This window comes from Xenia sp. Carnegie-2017, unplaced genomic scaffold (genome assembly GCF_021976095.1).
Source record: "Xenia sp. Carnegie-2017 unplaced genomic scaffold, XeniaSp_v1 HiC_scaffold_24, whole genome shotgun sequence".
Classification (NCBI taxonomy): domain Eukaryota; kingdom Metazoa; phylum Cnidaria; class Anthozoa; order Malacalcyonacea; family Xeniidae; genus Xenia; species Xenia sp. Carnegie-2017.
Window position 1 is genome coordinate 15,920,660 of NW_025813487.1, and position 24,609 is coordinate 15,945,268.

The 24,609-nt window shown below is 33.8% G+C and overlaps 5 protein-coding genes and 1 long non-coding RNA gene across 7 annotated transcripts; 3 read left to right on the forward strand and 3 right to left on the reverse strand.

Moving 5' to 3' along the window:
- Nucleotides 1-34: 34 nt before the first annotated feature.
- LOC124450319 (KH domain-containing, RNA-binding, signal transduction-associated protein 2-like) lies at nucleotides 35-7,063 on the forward strand. Of its 2 annotated transcripts, none has more exons than XM_047000963.1 (13): nucleotides 35-403; nucleotides 702-901; nucleotides 984-1,100; nucleotides 1,167-1,313; nucleotides 1,388-1,633; nucleotides 1,977-2,029; nucleotides 3,256-3,296; nucleotides 3,367-3,471; nucleotides 4,328-5,471; nucleotides 5,672-5,747; nucleotides 5,818-6,195; nucleotides 6,301-6,335; nucleotides 6,829-7,063. In XM_047000963.1, the coding sequence occupies exons 1-8, from the start codon at nucleotides 307-309 to the stop codon at nucleotides 3,444-3,446; spliced, it is 981 nt and encodes a 326-aa protein (XP_046856919.1). In that variant the 5' UTR covers nucleotides 35-306; the 3' UTR covers nucleotides 3,447-3,471; nucleotides 4,328-5,471; nucleotides 5,672-5,747; nucleotides 5,818-6,195; nucleotides 6,301-6,335; nucleotides 6,829-7,063. The 2 variants fall into 2 exon arrangements, with proteins under 2 accessions (XP_046856919.1, XP_046856920.1); XM_047000964.1 differs by having other exon boundaries at nucleotides 4,328-5,304.
- LOC124450321 (microcephalin-like) lies at nucleotides 6,953-8,845 on the reverse strand. The gene is made up of 8 exons (XM_047000966.1): nucleotides 8,647-8,845; nucleotides 8,428-8,554; nucleotides 8,181-8,335; nucleotides 8,053-8,090; nucleotides 7,734-7,979; nucleotides 7,462-7,591; nucleotides 7,298-7,388; nucleotides 6,953-7,230 (listed from the first exon to the last, which is right to left on the reverse strand). Exons 1-8 carry the CDS (start codon nucleotides 8,710-8,712, stop codon nucleotides 7,169-7,171), a joined length of 915 nt encoding a protein of 304 aa, XP_046856922.1. The 5' UTR covers nucleotides 8,713-8,845; the 3' UTR covers nucleotides 6,953-7,168.
- Nucleotides 8,846-13,727: 4,882 nt separating this feature from the next.
- LOC124451311 (thymocyte nuclear protein 1-like) lies at nucleotides 13,728-16,497 on the forward strand. The gene is made up of 9 exons (XM_047001930.1): nucleotides 13,728-13,753; nucleotides 14,264-14,468; nucleotides 14,603-14,677; nucleotides 14,847-14,915; nucleotides 15,313-15,408; nucleotides 15,480-15,541; nucleotides 15,661-15,763; nucleotides 15,834-15,915; nucleotides 16,173-16,497. The coding sequence occupies exons 2-9, from the start codon at nucleotides 14,397-14,399 to the stop codon at nucleotides 16,214-16,216; spliced, it is 603 nt and encodes a 200-aa protein (XP_046857886.1). The 5' UTR covers nucleotides 13,728-13,753; nucleotides 14,264-14,396; the 3' UTR covers nucleotides 16,217-16,497.
- On the reverse strand, nucleotides 16,334-19,140 carry LOC124451309 (threonine synthase-like 2). The gene is made up of 6 exons (XM_047001929.1): nucleotides 18,838-19,140; nucleotides 18,079-18,648; nucleotides 17,159-17,304; nucleotides 16,966-17,085; nucleotides 16,736-16,872; nucleotides 16,334-16,651 (listed from the first exon to the last, which is right to left on the reverse strand). The coding sequence occupies exons 1-6, from the start codon at nucleotides 19,058-19,060 to the stop codon at nucleotides 16,432-16,434; spliced, it is 1,416 nt and encodes a 471-aa protein (XP_046857885.1). The 5' UTR covers nucleotides 19,061-19,140; the 3' UTR covers nucleotides 16,334-16,431.
- Nucleotides 19,141-20,682: 1,542 nt separating this feature from the next.
- LOC124450826 lies at nucleotides 20,683-22,478 on the reverse strand. The gene is made up of 3 exons (XR_006950214.1): nucleotides 22,438-22,478; nucleotides 21,995-22,151; nucleotides 20,683-21,085 (listed from the first exon to the last, which is right to left on the reverse strand). It is a non-coding gene; the product is annotated as an uncharacterized LOC124450826 (long non-coding RNA).
- LOC124450825 (histamine H2 receptor-like) lies at nucleotides 21,321-23,784 on the forward strand. Its single transcript, XM_047001488.1, has 3 exons — nucleotides 21,321-21,440; nucleotides 22,195-22,840; nucleotides 23,341-23,784. Exons 2-3 carry the CDS (start codon nucleotides 22,300-22,302, stop codon nucleotides 23,643-23,645), a joined length of 846 nt encoding a protein of 281 aa, XP_046857444.1. The 5' UTR covers nucleotides 21,321-21,440; nucleotides 22,195-22,299; the 3' UTR covers nucleotides 23,646-23,784.
- The last annotated feature ends 825 nt before the right edge of the window (nucleotides 23,785-24,609 follow it).

The following is a 24,609-nucleotide window of genomic DNA, read 5'->3' on the forward strand; positions in this document are numbered from 1 at the left end:
GTTATTTATCCTAAAATTTTCCCTAGGTGGGGAGCCCCGTAATTGAACGTTCATGTCATAAACAATTTACTGCAACTTGGGCGAGCTGTGTGTTCGCTTTCCTATTTCGAGTTAAATCGGAGAACGATCGGTATATTATCGGTAGCAAATTCAACCAATCACGGTAATCGGATTAAAATCGAAAAATCTTGATCTTGATAGCCCGACGACAATCGAACAATAAAGTCTCATCTTTTGATCTCAGCATCATTGAGGCCATCATTTCCTGTCACTTTCAGTACCGATTTTCTGTAGTATATTTTATAAATGATGGATACAGCCCAATACGTTGACGAACTTGAAACGGAAAAGGGAAGTTTAGATCCTGATTATCATCCTCACGCCATTCGTCTTTTATCTGAAGGTAAGCAGAAATACAGCTTCTACAAATGATATGGGTTGACTTTTGCTGTACGTCAAGTATGCCGAAGTATGCCTCATGCGTATCGCTGAAAGATCAATTTTCATTTCAAATACGTTGACTCTAACTTTGATAAGTTTTCCGTTGATGACTAAGTTGTACTCGAGTTGAACTCGTCGATCATTTATGAAAGTGTGATCGCGAACTGGCTTATTTAGGACAGTTTGTTAACGTGAAATGAGTAAATAGGTTTGTGCCGTTTGTATTGTGATGTGTTAATAATGTTTTCCATTCTCTTAAGAAATCAAAAGAATAGAGTCTCTCACGGATGGTGATAAAACATTGAAAGAAGAAATGGATAGCTTTAACAACAATACGGCTGATACGAAGTCAGAAGTACGAGAACGCAAGCCGAACTACATGCGGCAGTATCAACCAGAAATTGAACCTAGTACTAAACTATTTGAGAAAGTTATGATTCCTATAAAGAAATATCCCAAGGTATAATGGACTTGGACATTAATTGACAATCGTGAAATCTTGATTAATTGTGATTTGGAAAATTTTATTTAACTATTTTTAGTTTAATTTTGTTGGTCGACTACTGGGACCAAAAGGACTCACTTTCAAGCGCCTTCAAAGCATGACCGGTTGTAAAATGTCAATTCTTGGCCAAGGTTCCATGAGAGATAAAGAAAAGGTACTAATGAAAGTGTAAATGACATAAGAGGCTTCATTTTATCGTTGATAATTTATAACTTTGTAGGAACAAGAACTTCTCGATTCAAATGATCCTAAGTATGACCACCTGAAGGAAGAACTACATGTTCTTATAGAAGTGGATGCCCCAAAAGCTGAAGCTCATGGCCGTCTTGCTGCTGGCATTGCAGAAGTACAAAAGTTTCTTGTACCAGTAAGAATTTCAAACTTGATTCCCTGTGGGGTTCAAGGCTAACGTTGACATAATTTCATAATGCATTTTTCCAGGATCCAAATGATCCCATTCGTCAGGAACAAATGAGGGAGCTCGCTTATTTGAATGGGATTGAACAAGGTTCCACTACAGTTGCAGCACCTCACGTCACCACCGTCATTGCCAATCCAATTATAAGAGGAAGAGGCAGGAGCCGTGGTGTTACTGTTCGAGGGGCACATGTTGTAAGACCACGAACCATTCCTAGGGCTGCAGTTGTTACAACACAACGACATGCAACCACTGCCCCAGAAACATACGTGAGTCTATTTTATTATTACTGACAACAAACAAACAAACAAACAACATTTGTATACCGGCCAGTATTAATCCCTGCCAGGGGGGTTGACCGGTCCATGAATTTTTCTACGCCAAACGTCTCTATCTCTCGCCATATCTCTCGTTATACCCATCGCCTTCATATCACTGTTCACAGCATCCATCCATCTCTTTCTCGGTCTACCTCGTTTGCGGACTCCATCAACAACTCCATTTATTATTACTGAAGCATGATTTAATCTGTTTGATTGCATTGATATTGAATTCTAAGCTGAATGTTAATTGATTGTTTTTGAGTGTTTATATGGATACTGTCATACCTAGACATATGAAACACATGAAGCTGGTTATGAATTCGAGCAAGCTTATCCAGAAGGGTATGTTATGTCATATAATATTATAATATATGTCATTTAATATTATTCTGTCATGACATGTTTGTGGATGAAGATCGTCCAGGTTAGTAGAGTCCTGAGAAGGACTGTTGGTATTGATGTAGACTGACGTTTTGACAAACATGTTGCAATACTTCGGGTTTACAATATTCTCAGGTTGATGTAGACTGATGTTTCCACAAACATGTTACAATACTCCTGGGTTCAAACTGTTTACTTTACGACTGTCATGCTAAGTTTTATCATAAATTGTAAATATATGTGAGTCTTTTAGGAGAGGGACAGTTAAACAATGGGATTGTCTACCAAATGACCTTTTCTGATGCCCAAATCAGGCTTCACCATATGTAAACAAACTACTCATTTAACGAATGAGTGTCATGGTAATGCTTTGCACGCTTGTGTTTACGTCTATTAATGAAATTCCGCTATCAAATACAGAATTGCGTAAATAATTAACAACAAGATTGCAAAAAAATGTCGGAATTTAAATAAGATCCAGACTTGACTGTGCATTGCATTAGCGAGAGGAAGACAATTCAAATTGTTACGGACCAACAGTTAAACAACCTGATCACAAAGAACAGGTTGCAGTGCAAACTGCTAAAAACCAACTCGAACATTTACAAACCTTTGTATGTACATCAATCGACAAACATGCTCAAGGATTGTTTTCTGACCAATCATATATGAAGACATCTTTGCTTATTACAATCCTTGGCCAACTGTGCTTTGCCATCGATTTACCAGATTCATCAGTCAAAGAGACATTGCTGCACTGGCAATCTAATGTGCAACCATTTTAAGGTGCCCTGACATTACCATGATACTCATTCTTTAAATATGACTTGGCAAGATCGCACCTCCTTTAGTTTAATTTTACTTTGAGTTTAATGTACTATATTTGAGTGCTTTTCAAATGTTGAAATAACTTCACTTTAAAAAGTGTCTAATTCAAACTGTATTCGGTGTTTTGTCAAATAAAAAACAGGTTTATCTTGGTCCTTATTATCAAGTAAATTAGAATGATGGTTGTAAATTTGCGCTCAACCTGTTTCAAAACCTGTTTGAACAGCTCTGAATTCCTTTCATGTCGTCTGTCAGTTAACCTCAATGGTCTTTGAGTTATTATTCTATTAAAAAATATAATCCCAATTTACTATATTGTTTTTAAATTGTCGGCTGGACATGGTTTCTTATTATTATAGGGAAGTTGTTTATTATACCGCAGCAGAGTCTACTTTTACACGTAAGTACATATTTAGAAATATTACTGGTATTTTTTTGTTTCGTTTGATCTTTTTATCTTGATCTTGCAGCTGGTACTGGCGCAATTCGATTAAAAGCACCTGTACGCTCAATAAAAAGAGATGCAAGAGAAGCAACCTATCCATACTAAGATGTGTGAGACTGGAGTATTAAAGGTAAGAAAAATGTTGTATTGAGGACATGTCACTCATAACAAGTAACTTTTCGTTTTATGAAGTCCATCTGTTGAGAAAAACAAAATATTTTTTAATTAATATTTGCTAATGTGAATTATTCTCAATCCATATTTATTTATTCTTTCTTGGTAAAATAACCATTTTTCTGAACAAAGTCAGCTTAATCTGATAACTTTTAAAAAGTGTGTTCTAAACTTGGATAATAAAAATAAAAGAATAAAGTCTATCATATTTTATCAAAACCAATTATGTCAGTATTATCAAAATAACAATTACATATCACAAGGTTGCTCTTACAATGAGAAAAATTAACGTAAAACTTATTTTTGTCATTAATAATACATACTTTTAAATGGTAAACATAACAAGACTAAACAAAAATCCTAACAATTACTCATTAATTATACGTATATCATGAAATGAACTTTGAAAACTATTACCGGACACTATGAAATCTTTAAATTAAATGAAAATTGTAACTTATATGTAAATTGTAAATACATCATTGAACATTCTCTGAAGTAAACAATTTAAATTGAAGTGGTCCTTTTAAACCCATTGTCTTCAATGAAATCTTAAAAAGAGTAGATCGTTTGGTAGCAGGAATAGTAAGGTAAGATCTTTGATCACTAGTCATTAACCACTGCTGGATTTTGTTACATGTTCATGTCCTAATGAGTTAATATCATTGTAAAATTAAAATTATTTGAAGCTCAATTTAGTCGATGAAATGCCTAACGTTTGTTTTGTTTAAATTATAGTACAATGTTCATAATAATGTTTGATTTTGTAATAACTAAACTCACAAGAAGTATTTGTGCTTTTGTTTTTAAAGCGTTTGTTTTGCCATGGTAAGCTGAATCTTCATGGATGAAACTTGAAATAAACTTAAAGTGTAGTTTTTGTATGAGTATTTTTATACCAAATCTCTAATGTAAAGAGGCGTTCATTTACGCTGTTTTCATGTGTTAATGTACGAATCATAATTTTGTGTAAACTTTTTTATAAATTTTGTAAACTTTGGTTAATGGAATTTTTTTAAAAAAAGGAACATAAAGATCAAAAGAAATTTTCTTTGTAATTAGTTGTATCCTACTGTGGTTTAACTCTTTAACTCATTGCCTCTTAACTGCTTTACTTATAACAAGTATTCCATAGTGTGTAAAATCATTTAAGCTTATTTCACCATAGAATGTTAAATAGTGAATATAAAAGTCGTATATGGAGTGGTAACTACTACTTTTCACATTGGTAAGTCGTAAATCAATAACATTCTGAAATGTTTATTAAAAAATAATCATCGTCGATCAGTGGTGGATTCAGCGTACTTCACGAGTCGAAAAGTTAAATTCACGATACCTAAACATGAAATTCCATTGGACATAAATGTCTAAAGAATATTAAAGCTAAAATCTTACCAATTATATTGTCTCTGAGGTATTTTGAATTTTAAATATGTCATTTTTGACCGACGCTAGGTCTGCTGCTATCGCCAATTATTTGAAATGTAATTGAAAAAGCTGAAAACAACACGTAATTTCAAAAATCGGCAGGTACAACACAAGCCATATTTTGTATTTAACTAATTGCAACATCGGTTGCTTAGCAACGCTACTATAAAAACTTGGTGGTCCTCCATTGTTTGGTTGCAATAAAGTGACATGCTTTATAAAATATTATTTCATGAAGAAATGTTGCAAATTTCGTAACAAATGAAAATTCCAAAAGGTTTACCGGACGATGTAGTTTTACGAACTTGGATGGCACACGGCAAGGGAAATGATTCGATCAATTCCGATACGAATTCCGCCGGTAATTTCGTTTCACCCATTCTAAAAGGCAATAATACTGCTGGTGAAGTGCATCCTCGTATCGTTACACTAAGCTTAAGACCATTTAGGACGACCAACGTTTCAGTTAATTCTTTCTCGCACCGCATTCTGCCAGGAGGAATAGTGCAAAGCAGAAACTGGTGCTTAGTAAGTTGTCAATTTCATCATTTTATCATTTTGCATATTAAACCTTGTGCATTAAACTAAACGGGAACTTAACTTTACATGTAAGTAAAACAACATTAACGGATTAACATAATTTAAATGGAAATATTTATAAGCTTCGTGAAATAAAATTTTGTTTAATGTAAATTCATTGTTTAATTTCTCCTCTCAACGCTTTGCAGAACCACTGTCTTTAGAACAAAAGAATTGTTCCTCCAACATTGATATGAGTCTGAGTAACAATGCTTCAGATTTGCAGTAAGTTTCAACCTTAGGAGCAGAGCAGTGTTAATGATTTCCTTGTTAATAAACTGGATTTATGTTATAGCAATCTTTCTTCTCGTGGTTGTGAAAAAGCTTTTCATGGGAAAAGTCTCATAGATACATGGACCGCTTCAACCAGAGGCGAAAAGCATAAAGTTAGAAGGCAATCGGCTGCAAGTTCACATTTGATACCAATAAATGTTCCTGCATATGATTTCAATTCTCGATATCCAAAGACAAGCACCTTACCGGATAACTTATACACAATACAAAACATTTCTCTTCAATCTCCTCCAAGAACAAATCACAAATCTGGTCAAAAGACAACTTTAGGCAACACTTGTAATAGTGGTTTCTTTAATGTGTTTAATGGACAATCGGGGCTTGTGGCCACTGGAATTCGTGCATCTAATATTGAAACAAAACAACTTACAAAACCCAAGTATGTTTTAGTCATTTTCTACATGTATATTTAACCTCTGAATGCAAATATGTTGCTTCCAAAATTTCCTTTTTCATTCTGCTGATTCATCTTAAATTTGTTTAGATTGGAGATAGTCAAGAGTAATTGCTATGAAAAAGGTAAATGGTATTACATAATACCACAAGGTTGTTGGACTTGTTGTAATGGCCAGATTGCTTATTAACTTAACCTGCTTACATTTAATATTGCAATCTTTTTCTAATTTCCTGTTGATGTCTAATCTTTAAAGTAATACGTTGGCCATGGCCTCTAACAATATGATTACGGGTTAGGGATCAATTCAACTTATTGCAGTAAATGGTTTGAACCTGGGAGTATCGTAACATGTTTGTGGATGAAGATCGTCCAGGTTAGTAGAGTCCTGAGAGGGACTGTTGGTGTTGATGTAGACTTACATCTTGACAATCTTAGCAGTAGTCATCTTCAGAGTCAAGTCACTCTTCAATACCAACAGTCCTTCTCTGGACAATACTAACCTGAACAATCTTCGTCCACAAACATGTCAATTTATTGCCTTGTTTACTTAACATTATCATTGGTTAGAATTAATCCACCTTTAGCGAGTTGTTTAGCTACGGTATTTCAATTTAGGTCACAAATATCAAGATCCAATACTAGCCTGTAATCCTGGATTTCAGGCAAGAATTTCAGAGATTATTCAAAATGAGCTTGATACAATTAAATGGGAAAAAGGGAAGAAAGGGAAGAAAAAAAGTGCATTATGAATATGTCATTCGCGAAAATATTTAGTACATAATTTACCACATTTCCTTATGGAAAAAGTTTCCTCGCTGTATAAAATAAAATCATCCATTTTCTACAGTCACCAAGTGATAAATTAAATCTACAATGATAATTTTCTAAATGGCATATTACCTAAATAATTACAAATAAATTAACTAAAAACAGAGTATTTACAACAATACTTTATTCATTTAAGAGCTTCAACTTGGTAGTTGTCAAACGGTAAAACCTTTAATTCACTAATGGAATCTATGTCAAGAGAGAAAAAAGATATAAAGATTAACATTGTTGATTTTCTTTAACTGTGAGATAATACCTAAAAGCCATTTCTCTGAAACGTGAATGCCATCAGTTTTCGCTGACACATGACCGATACATATTTTTGCTCTTCTCGCAGTTCCAATTACCTTTGAAATAGAGTATTTATGTGACTTGAACAAAGTCAACAATTATGTCATTTATTCATCATGTGACACTTACAGTTCCACCAGAAAGCCTAATTAGTGCCAAAATATCCTTTGAAGGAGGACTTGTGCAAGGTGCTACAAATATTGGACCTTTTTTCTCCAATAGTTTACATTGATATGAACTATCGAATGGCTTTTCCTGCCTTTCTTTTAATCAACTGTATTTAAGTCAAAGAAAAAACAATTGCTTTAGACATAGTGTAGAATGAATAGTATTAGAGCTTTGTATATAGTTGATGTTATTATCACAAATGCTCGCTAGAATTAAGATAAAAACTAGCTTACACACATACCTTGGCTGCTGGAAATGCATCTAACTCAAATGCTTCTTCATCTAACCAAAACCCTTTTTCTGATGATTTCAAAGCCCAATCAATAGACAGCAGCCAGCATCCTGACAATATTGTCCTCATAATATTCATTGTTCTATGTTTTCCTGATGAAACAACATGCGTTGTATCCGAATCAACTTCTGTCTGAATTTTACATTCACCCAATTGATCAACAACAGCCAAGATGGTTTCTCGTGTGCTGAAAGATCAAAGTATATGCATTTAAACTTTGTAGGTGTTTGTACAAAAAATGACAAAAAAGTTAATAATACCTCTTAGACACTCCAGTGATCACCATGAATATGGGTTCCTATAAAATACATCATATTAAAACATCTTACATGTTCTTCACTGGCTGGTAAATTTCATTTCCCTTGCTAATTTAAAAATACATCCTAACTTTTTTCTTTCTTTTATACGATTGAACGTTTTCATCGTCAGTTGTGGCGGCTTCTTGCAAAATCTTATTGATTTGCCTTTTTTTCTTACTTAATTTACGTCTTTTCATGCAAGGTAGATCTTCGATTGTTTTCTGTCTTTCAGCTGATTCGCGTTCTACGTTAAAGATAATCGCTTTTCTTAAATCACAAAATAAATGCTTCCTGTGGTACACAAATGGGTATACACAATAAACTAGTATACAATACCCATTTCGTCCATTCTCAATCGTAAAGATTGAACTAAAGTTAATGGTTCTTCATCGCCACTATTTTCATCATTTGACATAATGTTCTCGACAAAACTATTGCTGAAGTTCGCCAATAAGGGTGATGCCTGTATCAAAATTAAATTCCTGTCTTTTTCAAAAGAAAATACTATCGCAAAAAATCTTAATCACACTTCACACAGAATCACGTTATTTTTACCAAAATATTGTCGTCGTTCTTCAGGGATCCGTGACGTCTTTTTTTTGCACTCATGACATAAAACATGAGTGTACCTCATAATATAGAAATACAAACGTCTTTCAGCCGTTTGAGCTCCCGCAATGTTACAAAAATGTTATGTTTGTTGAATGTTGGTTGTATTCGAAAATCCCGGTGGAGGCCTCGAACATGCCCACTGATCTCGAAGTAAAACTGGATAAAGCATTATGTTGAAACCAAACAGAAAGCACACGTATTGTGGATTTATACGAGAATAATCCCGAATTTTCAACATGTAATTCCATAAACTTAACTAATGGATAAATCAGTTTATACAAATAAAGGTAGACATAAAGGTAGACATAAAGGTAGACATAAAGATTGAAATAAAGGTAGACATAAAGGTAGACACAAAGGTTGACACAAAGGTAGACATAAAGGTAGACATAAAGGCAGACATAAAGGTAGACATAAACGTAGACATAAAGCTAGACATAAAGGTAGACATAAAGGTAGACACAAAGGTAGACATAAAGGTAGACATAAAGGTAGACATAAAGATAGACATAAATGTAGACATAAAGACAGACATAAAGGTAGACACAAAGATAGACGTAAAGATAGACATAGCCATAAACTAAAGCTACAATCTTTGCCATAAAATTGCGTAAAAATCCATAAACTATAGACTTCAGCATGAAAATGTGTGAAATTGCAAAAACTATAGTGTTTGGCAGGAAAATGTGTGACAATGCATAAACTATAGTCTTTGCATTTTCACACACTTTAACGCCAAAGACTATAGTCTTTGCATTTTCACACAATTTCAAACCAAAGACTATAGTCTTTGCATTTTTACACACTTCTCCATCAAAGACTATAGTCTTTGCATTTTTACTCACTTTTACACCAAAAACTATACTCTTTGCATTTTTACACACTTTCACATCAAAGACTATAGCCTTTGTATTTTTACACACTTTCAGACCAAGACTATAATCTTTGCATTTTTACACACTTTTACACAAAAGACTATATTCCTTACACTTTTACACACTTTTACACTAAAGACTATAGTCTTTACATTTTTACACACTTTTATGCAAAAGTATATGGTCTTTGCATTTTTACACACTTTTACGCAAAAGACTATAGTCTTTGCATTTTTACACATTTTTAAACAATTTTATGCAAAAGACTATACTCTTTGCATTTTTACACACATTTACACCAAAAACTATAGTCTTTGCATTTTTACACACTTTCACACCAAAGACTGTACCCTCTGTATTTTTACACACTTTAACACCAAGACTATAGTCTTTTTATTTTTGCACACTTTTACACAAAAGACGATAGTCTTTGTATTTTTACACACTTTTACACCAAAGACTGTAGCCTTTGCATTTTTACACTTTTCTACACAAAAGACTATAGTCTTTGCATTGTTACAGACTTTTACGGAAAAAACTATAGTCTTTGCATTTTTACACACTTTTATGCAAAAGTGTTTAAAAATGTGTAAAAAGGCAAAGACTATAGTCTTTGATATGAAAGTGTGTAAAATTGCAGACTATTGTCTTTTGCGTAAAAGTGTGTAAAAATGCAAACACTATAGTCTTTTGCGTTAAAGTGTGTAAAGATGCAAAAACTATAGCCTTTTGCCTAAAAGTGTGTAAAAATGCAAAGACTATAGTCTTTTGCGTAAAAGTGTAAAATGGAAATTAATAGTCTTTTGTGTGGTAAAATGCAAAGACTATAGTCTTTTGTAAAAGTGTGTAAAATGCAAAGACTATAGTCTTTATGTAAAGGTGGAAATGCAAAGACTATAGTCTTTTTGTAAAAATGTAAAATGCAAAGATCTATAGGTTTTGGTAAAGTGTGTAAAAAGACTATAGTCTTTTGCATAAAAGTAAAATGCAAAGATCTAGTCTTTTGTAAAAGTGTAAAAAAAGACTATAATCTTTTGTAAAAGTAAAATGCAAAGATCTTTTAAAATTGTAAAAATCAAAGACTGAGTAGTTTTAAAAGTGAAAATGGAAAGACTATAGTCTTTGTGTAAAATAAAATAGTCAGTAGTCTTGTAAAGTGAAATAGAAAATGAAAGTAAAATAGAATTCTTTTTAAAAGTGTAAAATAAAGACTATAGTCTTTTGTAAATGTAAAATAAAGACTATAGTCTTTTGTGTAAAATGAAAAGATATAGTCTTTTAATAAAAAAAATCAAAGACTATAGTCTTTTGGTAAAAAAGATAAAATGAAAATCTTAGATAGTCTTTTGGAATGAAGATCTGAGGTGGAATAGTCTTAGGAAAATGTAAAATAAGAATGGCGTAAAGTGAAAAATGAAGACTATAGTCTTTTTAGTAAGTAAAATGCAAAGACTATAGTCTTTTGTAAAAGTAAAAAGCAAAGACTATAGTCTTTTGCGTAAAGAGTAAAATGCAAAGACAATCGTCTTTTTGTAAAATGTAAAATGCAAAGACTATAGTCTTTTGCGTAACAAAGTGAAAATGCAAAGACTATAGTCTTTTGTGAAAGGTAAAATGCAAAGACTATAGTCTTTTGCGTAAAAGTGTGTAAAAAAGCAAAGACTATAGTCTTTTGCGTAAAAGTGTGTAAAAATGCAAAGACAATCGTCTTTTTTGTAAAAATGTGTAAAAATGCAAAGACTATAGTCTTTTGCGTAACAAAGTGTGTAAAAATGCAAAGACTATAGTCTTTGGTGTAAAAGTGTCTTCGATTTGAAAATGACTATAGTCTTTGCATTTTCACACACTTTCACACGAAAGAATATAGTCTTTGCATTTTCACACACTTTGACACCAAAGACTATAGTCTTTATATTTTCACACATTTTCAAACCAAAATACAAAATATAGTCTTTGCATTTTTACTAACTTTCCCACCAAAGAATATACTCTTTGCATTTTCACACTTTTTCAGGACAAAGACTATAGTCTTTTCCTTTTTACACAAAGAAAAAAGACCTTAAAGAGCGGGAAAATGCAAAGATTATAGTCTTTTTCATGAAAGTGTGTGAAAATGCAATGACTATAGTCTTTGGCATGAAAATGTGTGAAAATGCATGAACTATAGTCTTTTCCATGAAAATGTGTGAAAGTGCAAAAACTAAACTAGTTCGTGCATTTTAACACTTTCATGTCAAACACTTTAGTTCGTGCATTTTCACACTTTCATGTCAAAGACTATAGTTTATGCAATTTCACGCATTTTCATGCGAAAGAGTTTAGTTCATGCATTTTCATGCACAAGTATTTAAAAGCCCCCTGATTGTCAGTTTGTCAGTCAAACCCATTGAGCTCTATAAGACCTGGAGGGGCAAAGGGGCCTGGGCCTCGTGGTCAAAAACATGGCGGTAATGGCGGATTTTGGTTGTCAAAACTTCCACTTTGAGAAAAATTTTTAACATTCGCTCCCTCCCGAATCCGGATCTCTATTCCTGCTTATATTAATGACAACCAGCGAAAACAACCACGATACCGTAAGCATAAAATATTGAAAATAATGCTTCAGGTTTTTGTGAAATAGACACACACATTTAAATGAGGTAAAATAACGTATATTTTGTCAAGTAATGCTTTAGCTATATTAGAAATAAATATCAAACGGCATTTTTTACACTGTCAATGTGTTGTTAAGCTTTAATGCATAATCCATTAGCATTACTTGTGTTTTTGACTGTTTGTTTACAGCTTGGTGCAACTGTCTTTCCTGAATAGATGGGTAAATCTTAGTTAAAACGTCCAAAAAGGAGTTAGAAAAAGTTAGCTTACCCCTACGACTTAAGTCGACTGGAAATATATTATAAGTAGGTATGTAATTTTTGAGTTTTTTGGTAGGATTGATTCTGGGTGTCTTATAAGGTATTATGATATTCTTATAAATCTACTGAGAACTTATGAAGAAAATATCTTGAACTAGGAGAGCAAAAGATTGAAATTCAGAAATTCTATAATCATGTTGCTGGTTCTGTTTTGAGCCAAGATATTAGAAACTGGATTGTCATTGACAACCATGGATCTACTACTGAACAGAACTACATTAATTTCCCATTGAAAATACAATTTCATAAATTAAAGTGCATTGGTTTCTCTGACATAACACTTTTCTTATTGCTGCATGAAGGCAAATCTGTTTAAATAATTATAATGTAGGTGAAGATATTTAGCATGTTGTATAATTGTTATTGTACAGTCATTATTTATAATATTATGGCCTTGTGTAATGTATGTCAAGAAGAACTTATTAATTCTCAAAAATGCTAACCTTGCACTACTTTTCTCTTGTGTCCTTACAAATTGCAGTTACCTGTACTAATTTTTTCTAGGTTCAAACAACTTGACAAACTTTTGAATTTTACATTATGCCTTCGAATTTTTGTTTTCGTCTTTTGATAAAAATATCAGTGAATGACTTAAAAATCAAGTTTATCTAAAATAGTATTTTGTACAAAGAAATTATACATAATTTGAAAAGTCTCATGTTGAAGACAGATGTCGCTTCTTTTACTAGATTGCTACTCTTATTCTTTTAAATGATATCGTAATTCTTCAAGACATAAAAAGTTCTTTGGCATCAATTTTTGCTTCTCCACATTCAACTTCATTGCAACCAATGCATCTTATGTGAATTTTTAATCACCTGGAATTGAAAAATGTATGGATTTTGTCAGATGATGCAGTACTATATTTAATGTTTCATGCATGTCATCATAACCTTTTCTTGAGCAAATATTTTAAGGTAGGAGCAAAATTTGGCCCATTATTGCACAAAGTAGTTTTTATCTTGATTTTGATGTACTAACCTGTTTACTATAACAAACAATTCATTTACAGAAACACCAGATGGAATTTATAAAACTTTTAGCATAAAACAAACCTTTACACACCATCATCAAAATTGTCCATAATCTGTCAAATTATCCAGGCTAGCTGTTTAATACAGGTATTTTTTATCGTACGACATGTACCAAAGAGCTCATTAATTAATCCTGCACTGCATTTGATTTCAATACAGCTCTGATCTTAATATTTGCTTCATATTTTCAGAAAAATATCATGAAAACACCCTCCATTTCTTGAAGGTAAACTCAGTTGAAACAAGGAGTTTTAAGATATGCATATCTCGATAAGAATTGGTTGCTTTGCCTCGTCTAGCAAGCGATTAAGTAAAGAAAAAATAAGACTGGATAAACATAACTTAAATTATAACTTAGGAGTAAAACATTCACAAAATATATACCATCACACTTCAAGTATTGACTTAAAACAAAACACTGAACACTTTAAATAGTAAAGAATCTTACGTTGCTTACCGTAGTCATGAAATGTTTCCTTTTCTGACATTACTTCAGCATCCGTATACCAAACAAGTTTGCAGCATGTTTTAAAGATAAAATTTCTAAAAGTTTTTGTGCTTGGCATTGATATTTTATAATCGCAATTGTGGTTGTCAAATCCGGGTGGGCGAAAAAAATTTTATTTTATGAGCCCGCGTCTTTCCGCTGACTTTGACAACCAAAATCCGCCATGTTTTTGACCACGCGGCCGCGCGCTAATAATTTATAGTAATTTGGTTGACGTTTCCCCTCCAGGTCTTATAGAACTCAATGGTCAAACCACTCGAATCTGCCTTGTGGTTCCCGATCGTTCACGAATTACAATTTTTACTGACATTAGCATGACATAGTTGAAAATAAAGCTGGTAGACTTAATATCGCATAAAAAATGCCCCCGAAGAAAAAGAAAAAGCTGACAGCTGACAATGCAAATATCAAAAATAATCAAAATGAAACCGAGGTATTTTACTCCGTGAGAGATAGCATTTGAAGTTGAACCAGTGCAGAAATGACAGCTTCTGCTAAGTTATTTTTCCCTTCGATAACAAAAGTATCGTACATTGTTTTGTATGAATTTCTTTAATGTTACTGTAGGCCAAAAAGAAATTCACAAAATGGCTAATGAAATCTGAACCAGAAAGTCGTATAGAAAAAGGAGTGGATGTTAAGGTTGAACTTCAATGCAAAATGCAAATGTCTGTGAAAAGTTCACTATGTTGCATGCATAACTTTGAAATCTGCCAATGAAGTAACTATTGCATTCATAACTTTCCCAATTAATGTAAATTTCAGTGTATAGCAAGTCATACTACACTGTACATAAACTTTGACATTCTAGTTCGGTATTGAAGATCTTAAAAGCAGCCCAAATCAAACAACTCACTGGGATGGAGTACGAAATTATCAGGTTTGTCACAAGTCATCCAATCGACATTTAATATTTAAGAAATAAATGATGTTTACTGTGTTTCCACAGGCTTATGCAAACCAAGAAGACCTTTGGGAGAACTTGAGAGCAGATCAGTGCTATCAAGAACAAAGGTCAAGGGTTTGCACATGCTTAAGTGTTCTCACAAACGTCTTCAAGGTTTGCATAAGCCAGTGAAAACACGAAAAACATCTTTTATTTCTTTTATAAAATAACAATGCGAAACAGACAAATTGAAAACAAATGAATATGCATTTATGATTGGATTTGTTAACTCTCTTTGATTGGTTTAATCAACTGAACTCAAATGGGTTTGCACAGGTGTTGTTTATATTTTATATCCTGCCATTGATTAGTTGCTGCCAATCCATTGCAGGCAAGAAATTTCATGCGAGATCAAATGAGGATCGGTGAATTAGCATTTTTCTACCACAGCAACTGTAAAGAGCCAGGAATTGCTGGCATCATGGAGGTATGGGGTGAAATAACTCATAAATAGTCATCATATAGAGTATATTGTCGAATATGGTTCATTATTTGTAGGTGGTAAGAGAATCATACGTGGATCATACTCAATTTGACAAAGCTGATCCACATTATGATCCGTGGGTATCAAAAACTTTTCAATCTCCTATCCTCTAAATCACATCACAAATGAATTTTCGTATATTTAATAATTTTCAAGAATCAATTTTCACAATATTTCATAATTTACTACATATAGTAAAGCTTCGAAGGAAAACCCCAAATGGTTTATGGTTGATGTAAAATATGTAAGAATGATGAAACGTTTCATCTCGTTGAAAGAACTTAAGAAACTCCACGTTGTAAGTACAAATAACATGATTTCAAGCAAGTGTTGCGTGCCAATGAGGAATGGTCTACACATTTATTTAGGAACATAAAGAAAATGGAGGCCCTCTTAAAACCTTGGCCTTATTCATTCAGTCAAGACTATCTGTGGCACCTTTAACAGAAGGTGAGAGGGATGATTGTAACAACAATGTAACAGACATCAATTTTTCAAACTGGTATACATTTCACTGTGAAAATTGAAATTATCATAATTGATTACATCTTAAGAAATATGATTTAACAGCAATAGTTTCAATGCAAAGCAATTTTCGTTTGGCTTTTTCTTCAGGCTGTAATATCTCTTGAGAATAACTGCCAGCTATCTACGTTTTGCTGTACTGTTGCAGGAAAGCTCAATAAATTTTGTTTTTACTTATCTAGAGGAATTTCGGTTCATTCAGAGCTTAGAGGATCAAAAAGAGTAACAGAACTGTACTAATATCCTGTTTGTTCAAATTTAAAGTATTTCAGTTTTTGTTAATCTTCCATGAATGAAATGATTTTCACATGCTAAAAATGCTTAGCAAATTGCCTCATATGGCTCTGTTAGATTTTGTTTTTATTGTGTATATACTGATTTAAAATACCTTAACACAATAAGGATACATTTTGAATGCCTAACACATCCAACAAAACATATTTAGCATGAATTTGTATAGTTTTGCTGAATATTCAGAATTCTTTTCAATAAAATTTCTCGCCAGTTCTCGCCTTTGTTTAATTCACTATACTTTGTTGGTTTTGTCTTCAAACTTTGGATTGATTTCATTGGTTCATGAGGAATGTCAAGTAAAGCCACAGTTTCAAGGAACTTATCAATATGTGCAGTTGATAGAATAACTGGACCGCAAATAGATTGACTAAAAAGACCCAAGAAGATGAAAAATTAATGTTTAATCTTTAACACACTATTGTTTGGGAAATGACATTAAAAGCAGCCTTACAATTTATTTGTGCAAGCAACATGGATTCCAGTGGCCGTATGGGGATCCACTAAATAGTTCCATTCAATCCACGACTTTTTCATGCTATACATAATTTCATTTTGGGTAACAGAACAAGAGCATAGAACAGAAGATATCTAAAGATAATATGTATTTCTGTATATGTATTGATAAACTATACACAGATACACCTTATATTCATCTCACTTTGGATTGTAATAACTTCAAACCTTTTTTCTTGCCACCTCCGGGACATTGGCTTTGCCATATTTTTCAAATTCACACACAAATTCCGTTACGACTTCTACTCCAGCAAACAGAAATATGATCCTCTCAAAGTTTGATGGTACCTATAAAAACAAAACATTCCAAGAGTTAAACACCAACACATTCCTTAGAAATCAATTGTATCCATTGATAAACCTGTATATCCATTGCAGGAGCAATAGTTTTTGACACTTCTTTAGGGAAATATTCACCAAATGTTATTGCACGATGAGCAGTGTCATTGATATTAGTTGCGCAGGTGATTATTATTGGCAATCCCATAAGATATGCAATACAGCCAGCTATACACAGAAGTCAATTCACAAATCAAACATGCACCATTTGAATTTAAGGTTTTCCCATTGCTAGGTATCATCAAAAAAAGTTCAAGTTTTGCAAGAATGAACATGAAAAACAGCTTGTGTGTGAATTTCAAATATTGCATGAATACAGAGCTCTAAGTAATGGCTAGTCAATGAACAAAGACTGGCAAAATATGCCTGTTGATCAGTCATTCTGACCATCCACTCTTCTCTGTCTTCCACATGAATTATTTTTACTTCAATATTCTTGTGTAATGCTGAAAGTCAGTTTATGCATGTACAGAAAAACCATGTATGCTCTTGAACAAATTATGTGCTGAATGAGCTTGGATTCAGAGCCTTTGATTCCATTTTCATGCACCAAAAAGTGTTCAGATCAGATCGTTTGGCTCATCCATAAACACCTGAACTTTTATTGGTGTATTAATGTCAGCCAAGTTTGTCATATGATGATTTGCCCAAAAGAAATACAATGAGGCAATGTGATGAGACAAGCCTTTAGAATGTCATGAGATTCAGTTGTCTCAAAAAAGTACTTCTTCACATTATTGCTGCAAATTATGTATAGCAGCAAGTGGTCAAAAACCAACATTGACGAAGCTAAAATGAAGTTGAAAGGTCATCTTGACCGAAAATATTTCAGCCATTATTTTGAGCCTTGGAATGAGCATGTGTGTGTGTGTTTTTCAGGCAGTGTATGCTATGGCTTACAACCATCTTAACTGATATCACCATATGTATAGTTATACTTACCAGTTACATTCCCCATCCCACCTGTTGGTACAATGACATGAACTTTATCACCAACATTATCACAAAGTTGAAAATAAACATGGAAATAATGTACGATCTGGATCATAATACGAGCCCAGTTGGCAGAATTTACTGTACAGAGATTATACTTCCTCACAAGAGCCGAATCCTTCAGGATACTCTGTAACACAACATCCATGTCATCAGAAGTGCCTTCGGAAGAAAACACATGTACATTGTCCTCGATGACAGTGGTCATTTGTAACTCTTGTATAGCAGAACAAGCGCCTCTTGGAAACATGCAAATGATGTCAATATTCTTGAATTTACGTACGCTCTCAATGGCAGCACTGCCTGTATCACCCGATGTTGCCACAAGTATGGTAACATGACGAGATTGTTTTGCATTAAAAAAGGCCATAAACTGAGCTACACAACTAAGTGCAAGATCTTTGAAAGCCAAAGAAGGTCCATGCCACATTTCAGCGACATAGATTTTATCAGACACCTTAATCACTGGAACAATATCTTCATGATCGAAGACATTTGTAAAGGCAGCGGTTATTATTGCTGTAAAAAAAGGAATTTGATTTAATCAAAGTGACTATACATGTACTCGAGCACATATAATTCAAGCTTGCCGACGGGTGTATTTAGAATTAGATCCAGTTGATTGAGTTTATACGTGAATAGCTCAGGACTATTCTCCGCTTCAGCAACTTAAGAAATTACATAAGTACAAGTGAAGTACAAACTTACTATTTAAATCAAATGTCGGTATTTCCTTATCGTCAATAAAAATCCTTGATATCTCTTTGCAGAGATCAACGTATGACAAGTTTGACCAATACTGTAGAGTTTCCTGCGATATTTTTGGGACAAATTCTGGCATAAACATGCCACCAATTGACGTGTAATTATTGAATAAAACATCCTCAAAACTCTGGTTGTTAACTTTTCCACGAGTACTGCAATAACGCATTGTAAAATGAAAAGTAACGAAGAAATGAGCAAGTTAACAAAGTAGTTAAAGACCATACACACTTAACTCAACTAAATCGATAGGAGCTGTACGTCAGGGGGGAGAGGAATTTAATTACATGCCGATAAAAAATTGAAAGCTGGAGCTGAACTATTCACACAGATTGATTACTAAAATGCATAAGTGACAGCGACCGGGAAGATATTCATTTTTTGCCCAAGAGAATTAGTAGCATTATCACAACTCACAAGATATAAATAGCAATCGATAAATTATACATTTATTTATCTACTCTCACATCGACCACAACAATTGATTTCCATGATAGCAATGCGCAATAAGAAAAGTTACAAGACCAAATAAAACTATACATTTTTTTACATGACATGTAAAGATATGGACATGATCTAAAATAATTGACGAGTAATAAATGCAGTTGAAGTCAGATAATGTCCATATCATTCACATTACAAGAAGAAAAACGAAAAGACAGAAGAGGATGAAGAAGAAGACGGGAAGAAAGACGACAAGACAGCAAAAGATTAAGATGAACAAGGTAAGAAGAAAGACAAGCGACAGCCGTAGACCTACGGGATGGGGAGGGGGAGAGCGGAGAGTTTGAAGATGGAAAAGTTGGGAAAATTTTTAACGTTTGTCGGGGGGGAATATGGCGGAAGTCACGGAACCTTTACTGTGAGTTAGGGAAAATACTGACTGCCCATCCCGGAAATGATAGCTCCCGTACGCCTATGGAGACAGCGTAACATTTAGATGAAGAAGACAAGATGAACGACGAAGAGACAGCAGAAGAGTAAGATGAAGAAGAAAAGAAAAAAGACGAAGAGACAGCAGAAGAGTAAGATGAAGAAGAAAAGAAAAAGACGAAGAGACAGCAGAAGAGTAAGATGAAGAAGAAAAGAAAAAAGACGAAGAGACAGCAGAAGAGTAAGATGAAGAAGAAAAGAAAAAAAGATGAAGGGACAGCAGATGATTAAGATGAAGAAGACAAGAAAAAAAGATGAAGGGACAGCAGAAGAGTAAGATGAAGAAGAAAAGAAAAAAGACGAAGAGACAGTAGAAGATTAAGATGAAGAAGAGAAGAAAAAAAGATGAAGGGACAGCAGGGGCCGGTAGCACGAAGCCTGGATAGCGTTATCCATTGGAAAGCAATTTTTTTAAACTTTTGTAAAACCTTTTCAAAAAGTAAAAAATGTAAGATTTGAACTGAGCAATCACTGAAATAAAGTATTGTTTCAAAGATTACAAAAGGTCTTTGTCGTAAGAAAAATATAAACACCTTTTTACAAATTTGAAAATTTTCGCTATCCAATGGATAACGCTATCCAGGCTTCGTGCAACAGGCCACAGAAGATTAAAAAGAACATGAGAAGAAAGACAAGAAACAGCATGACGTTAAGATGAAGAGGACAAGTAGAAAACGAAGAGACAGCAGAAAATTAAGATGAACAAGACGAAAAGGTAGAAAGGTTAACAGAAGATTAAGATCAACAAGGCGAGAAGAAAGACGAAGAGAGAGATAGCAGATATTAAGATGAAAAAGACGAGAAGACAGAGACAACAGCAAATTCAAATAAACGTGGTAACATTGAAATATCTGTATGCGTTAGAGATCTTGCAATTTTAATATTTTCCTTTTCCTACAAAAATTCATTGTCTTACAATAATATATACAAATAGTTTAGGAAAATTCAAGTGAACCGATCGTCAATTTCTCTTAAATGGCTTTTCCATTGGTCAGTATATCAAACAAATAATTTCATGCCCAACTTCTATACATAAACACAAAGTTGGAAAATTATTAAATCACATATGCAATTAAGCTTTTGTAGCAACAGTTAGACAACAGCTGATGAAAGTTTATAAAATTTCCATAACATAATTTAATCCATGTAACATGTACATATTTGACAAAAACACTTCAAAACGTCGATAATTAACACAATCGTCTTCTTCGAGCAGTGAAAATTGACAGCTTGCGAGGCTTGGGGCTGTTGTCGATCACCTCTGTAAAAAACCATCTTTTTTGTAAGCAATGATTTGATGACAAGTGATAGACATACTGTGAGTTAATGTGTTTCAACTATTAGGATGTTTCTAATTTTGCGAGCGAAAACACGAACAAACAATAAATAGCAACGTCAGCCGCCTCTTCATGTTTTTAATTTAAATTTTAATCATACATTTACAGTAATTAAACAACGAACAAACGCTTAATTTGTGATTTGGAGACGCTTTGAACATAAAACGACACCTGCACTCTACAACGCAACAAATCTGTGATATACGCTTATGCAATGCAACAAGGGGCGTCTTCATCGATGAGCAGAATTGTTGATGCACTTTAATCAAAAGAAAACTGGTAAGACCGACTACTCCACAATAATAAAATGTAATTCATGTTCTAGCATTGACGTTGGAATCGTTTAAGCTGTCGCAAACTAGTGTATTATATTGAAAAAAACACCAAAAAAATCAATACCTTAAAAAATAGTTGATCCAAACGTCACGTGAACACGTTTCTAGTTTCACCCATGTAAACGAAGGGATTATTTTGACAAGCAAGCTGTCGGAAAGTAAATGTTATCCACTGGATAGCAATATTTTCGAACTCTTCAAAAATAGCAAAAATAGCAAAAATCAAGGATTTGAACTGTACAATCAATGAAATACAAGATTTGGTTTTAGAATTCGATAACGAATTTTTAAATTTCGTAATCGCAAAGAAAATATAAATACGTTTTTTACAAGCTTTGAAAACTGCTATCCAATGGATAACACTATCCAGGCTTCGTGCATCCGGCCCCTGTTTCGAGTTCGGAGCGTAAAGTTGGTGCAAATTGATGTAAATAAGATAAAACTATTTTCGTAAACAGATCGCTGAAACATGTTGTAAGATGTAAAAAAGATAATTACTTATCTCCAAGGTGTAATTTGCTCAACCAGATGCACTCATCACAGATGTAATGATTGATGAATGAACTCCCCATAAGATAACTGAGGATAGCTAGCTTGTACGTATTTTTCTGTGGCTTATTCTTAGGAAATCCGTCACAGAAATGATGCTTGTTACCTGTGAAATGGCAAATTGAGTCTCTCAACATTGCATTTGATAGGATCAATTGTTCTCAAAAGATATACAGAAAGAAATATATTAGATCAAATATTGGAAGAACGGAGTACAGAGAAAGGCAGTGATAACATAAAAGAGAGAAAGTTCAATGGAAGAAGGTGAAAGCCAAAAGTTGAGTAGTGTTATCTTTTTATGTTTAAGCATGCTGGGTGCAATAATTAACATCATTCTCTTGCTATGCATACAACGAAATCCATTAAAATGTTTTCGCAACTGCTCAAGTTACCTCGTAGCTCATCAAGCAATCAGTGACGTGATCACGTGTTTATCCGTTGCCAGTTATTGCATTGCAATGATCAATGGTGATTCAGAGAAGCTCTTCTTCGATGCCATCCCAAAAACGTTTGTTGTCCTTTCGTTTACTGCATTCGTGGCACTTTTCTTAGTGTCTCTTGATCGTTTTCTTGCAATTCGTTTCCCAATAAAGTACAGAATCCATGTACGACCATCAAGACTTCCTCTAGTTCTTCTCCCAATATGGCTTTGCACGTTTCTTCTTATTGTAATCATCATCAAGATCCCAACGCTACATCATTGGATAAACAAGACATTGATGTACAATGGTGTCATTACGGTACTTCTTAAACTTTGTCTACACGCTCTCGCTTTTTGGACAATAAAGCAGAAAGGTAAGGAGCTCGGAAAACGCAATTTTTACTTTAGGGGAATGGTAACTATTCGATCTTTATGATACACTTTATCACTATATAATACATCAAAACCATGACCAGCCGACAATTTAAAGAAATATAGTATAAAACAAGTTCCGAAGAAGCAAGACATCTTGAGATTGCAAAATATGCATCAAAACAAGACGAGAAGAGAAGTGTAAATTTTTCACTTTATTTCAAAGTCATCCTCAGACAGAATGATATTTAAAACCATACATACACATATATTTACAACGCATGAAATAAGTAAACGGAAGTAAGCAATAGAAATTAAATAGTGTGATATTTACAATTCTGCCATTCTGTCTGAGGATGACTTTGAAATAAAGTCGAAAATTTACAGTTCACTTCTCGTCTTGTTTTGATGCATATTTTGCAATCTCAAGATGTCTTGCTTCTTCGGAATTTGTTTTATATTATATAATACATGAAATTACAAGATAATATGGTTCCCATAGGCTCAGACGTGCTTCGAAGCTCCCGCGATTCACAATCGACGAGCAACAAAAACCGAAACGTCACCAAACGGAAACGTCAAAGTCGCTTTCTTTTCACGGTTTTCTTGATCACAGTCGTCGTGTTAGTGACGTCAGTACCCATGTTATCCTTCTACAACTACTATGGACACATGAACTTTGTCTGGACATCAAAAGGAGGATCTGTCTTCATACTATATTGGCTTGGTATTATCTTCAGCCCAGCGATATATTTTATTCGCCTTAAAAGTTACAAGGAAAGTTTAAAGAAACTCCTGACCTTTTAACAGTGATATGGATGGACTTTGAAAGGTGGAAAGTTAACTTTAATTTGAACTTGTTGAAAGCACTGTTCGTTGCTATCTAAACACACATATCATAGCTAAGCCTTTACAAAAGTGCAAAATGAATAGTTTGTTGGCAGAATTTCACGTTTCACGGTTTTTTTTTGTTCTCATAGCTCAGTGGCGTACCAGAATCGTTAATTCAGGGGGGGGGGCACAAATTCATATGCATGTCTTAACTCGTTGACAACAATGGATTTCAAAGGAATGTAATGCGGCAGAACATGAATATATAAATATGCACCCTCCCAATTAACGAGTCTACTACGCAACTGCCCAACTGTAACGGTAAATTTCTAACTTTTTCTTTATTAATTTCGAGTTAAAGTTAGATTGTCGTTCTCAACTTCGTGTATCATCCAATGGAGGCACTCCTATTATTATGAATTTGCAATTTGATTGGATGATCTTTGTGTGCTTCGTTTTTCACTCACGGGGAATGGTGACAAGTTAACGTGATTGGATGATTTGTAACCAATGATCTAAAATACATGAAACGCTACCTGAAGCAAATGATTGAAGCCAAATCTTACACCCAGACACGCGAGATAACACCCAGACACGCGTGTTTAGTGTTTCGAGATTCTCTCGCTGAGTGAAAATTGATTGATTACACACGCGCATCTGGGTGTAAAATTTGGCTTCAAAAATTATTAGGCTTTTCTATTACAGGTGGCATTCCATGTATTTTAGTTCAATGTTTGTAAGTGCTTCGGTTTAAACCATTGAGTTTGTTTCCACTCACGAAGAATGGTGACAAGGCGAATTAAGTCAAATGGAGCCATTGCTTAAATGACATCAACCTGTACAAGTGATATGTTCATAAAAACATGCTAGCTCGATGAAAATAACAACAACATTTAAAATATATATACATAACTAATGCATGCTTGAAACTAAATTGCTA

Bases quoted from the DNA above. Each gene is read 5' to 3' on its own strand.
- LOC124450319 (XM_047000963.1), top strand. From the start codon at position 307: ATGATGGATACAGCCCAATACGTTGACGAACTTGAAACGGAAAAGGGA. The intron at 2,030-3,255 runs GTATGTTATGTC...TTATTATTATAG, and splicing joins GAGCAAGCTTATCCAGAAGG to GGAAGTTGTTTATTATACCG. The intron at 3,297-3,366 runs GTAAGTACATAT...TTGATCTTGCAG, and splicing joins AGCAGAGTCTACTTTTACAC to CTGGTACTGGCGCAATTCGA.
- LOC124450321 (XM_047000966.1), bottom strand. From the start codon at position 8,712: ATGTTTTATGTCATGAGTGCAAAAAAAAGACGTCACGGATCCCTGAAG. The intron at 8,336-8,427 runs GTATTGTATACT...TCTTTAACGTAG, and splicing joins ATTGAGAATGGACGAAATGG to AACGCGAATCAGCTGAAAGA. The intron at 7,980-8,052 runs GTATTATTAACT...TTGATCTTTCAG, and splicing joins ATCACTGGAGTGTCTAAGAG to CACACGAGAAACCATCTTGG.
- LOC124451311 (XM_047001930.1), top strand. From the start codon at position 14,397: ATGCCCCCGAAGAAAAAGAAAAAGCTGACAGCTGACAATGCAAATATC. The intron at 14,678-14,846 runs GTTGAACTTCAA...TTGACATTCTAG, and splicing joins AAAAAGGAGTGGATGTTAAG to TTCGGTATTGAAGATCTTAA. The intron at 15,916-16,172 runs GTGAGAGGGATG...TTACTTATCTAG, and splicing joins TGTGGCACCTTTAACAGAAG to AGGAATTTCGGTTCATTCAG.
- LOC124451309 (XM_047001929.1), bottom strand. From the start codon at position 19,060: ATGCGTTATTGCAGTACTCGTGGAAAAGTTAACAACCAGAGTTTTGAG. The intron at 16,873-16,965 runs GTTTGAAGTTAT...TATTATCTTTAG, and splicing joins CGGAGGTGGCAAGAAAAAAG to ATATCTTCTGTTCTATGCTC. The intron at 16,652-16,735 runs GTAAGGCTGCTT...GGGTCTTTTTAG, and splicing joins GTTGCTTGCACAAATAAATT to TCAATCTATTTGCGGTCCAG.
- LOC124450825 (XM_047001488.1), top strand. From the start codon at position 22,300: ATGGAAGAAGGTGAAAGCCAAAAGTTGAGTAGTGTTATCTTTTTATGT. The intron at 22,841-23,340 runs GTAAGGAGCTCG...TGGTTCCCATAG, and splicing joins TTGGACAATAAAGCAGAAAG to GCTCAGACGTGCTTCGAAGC.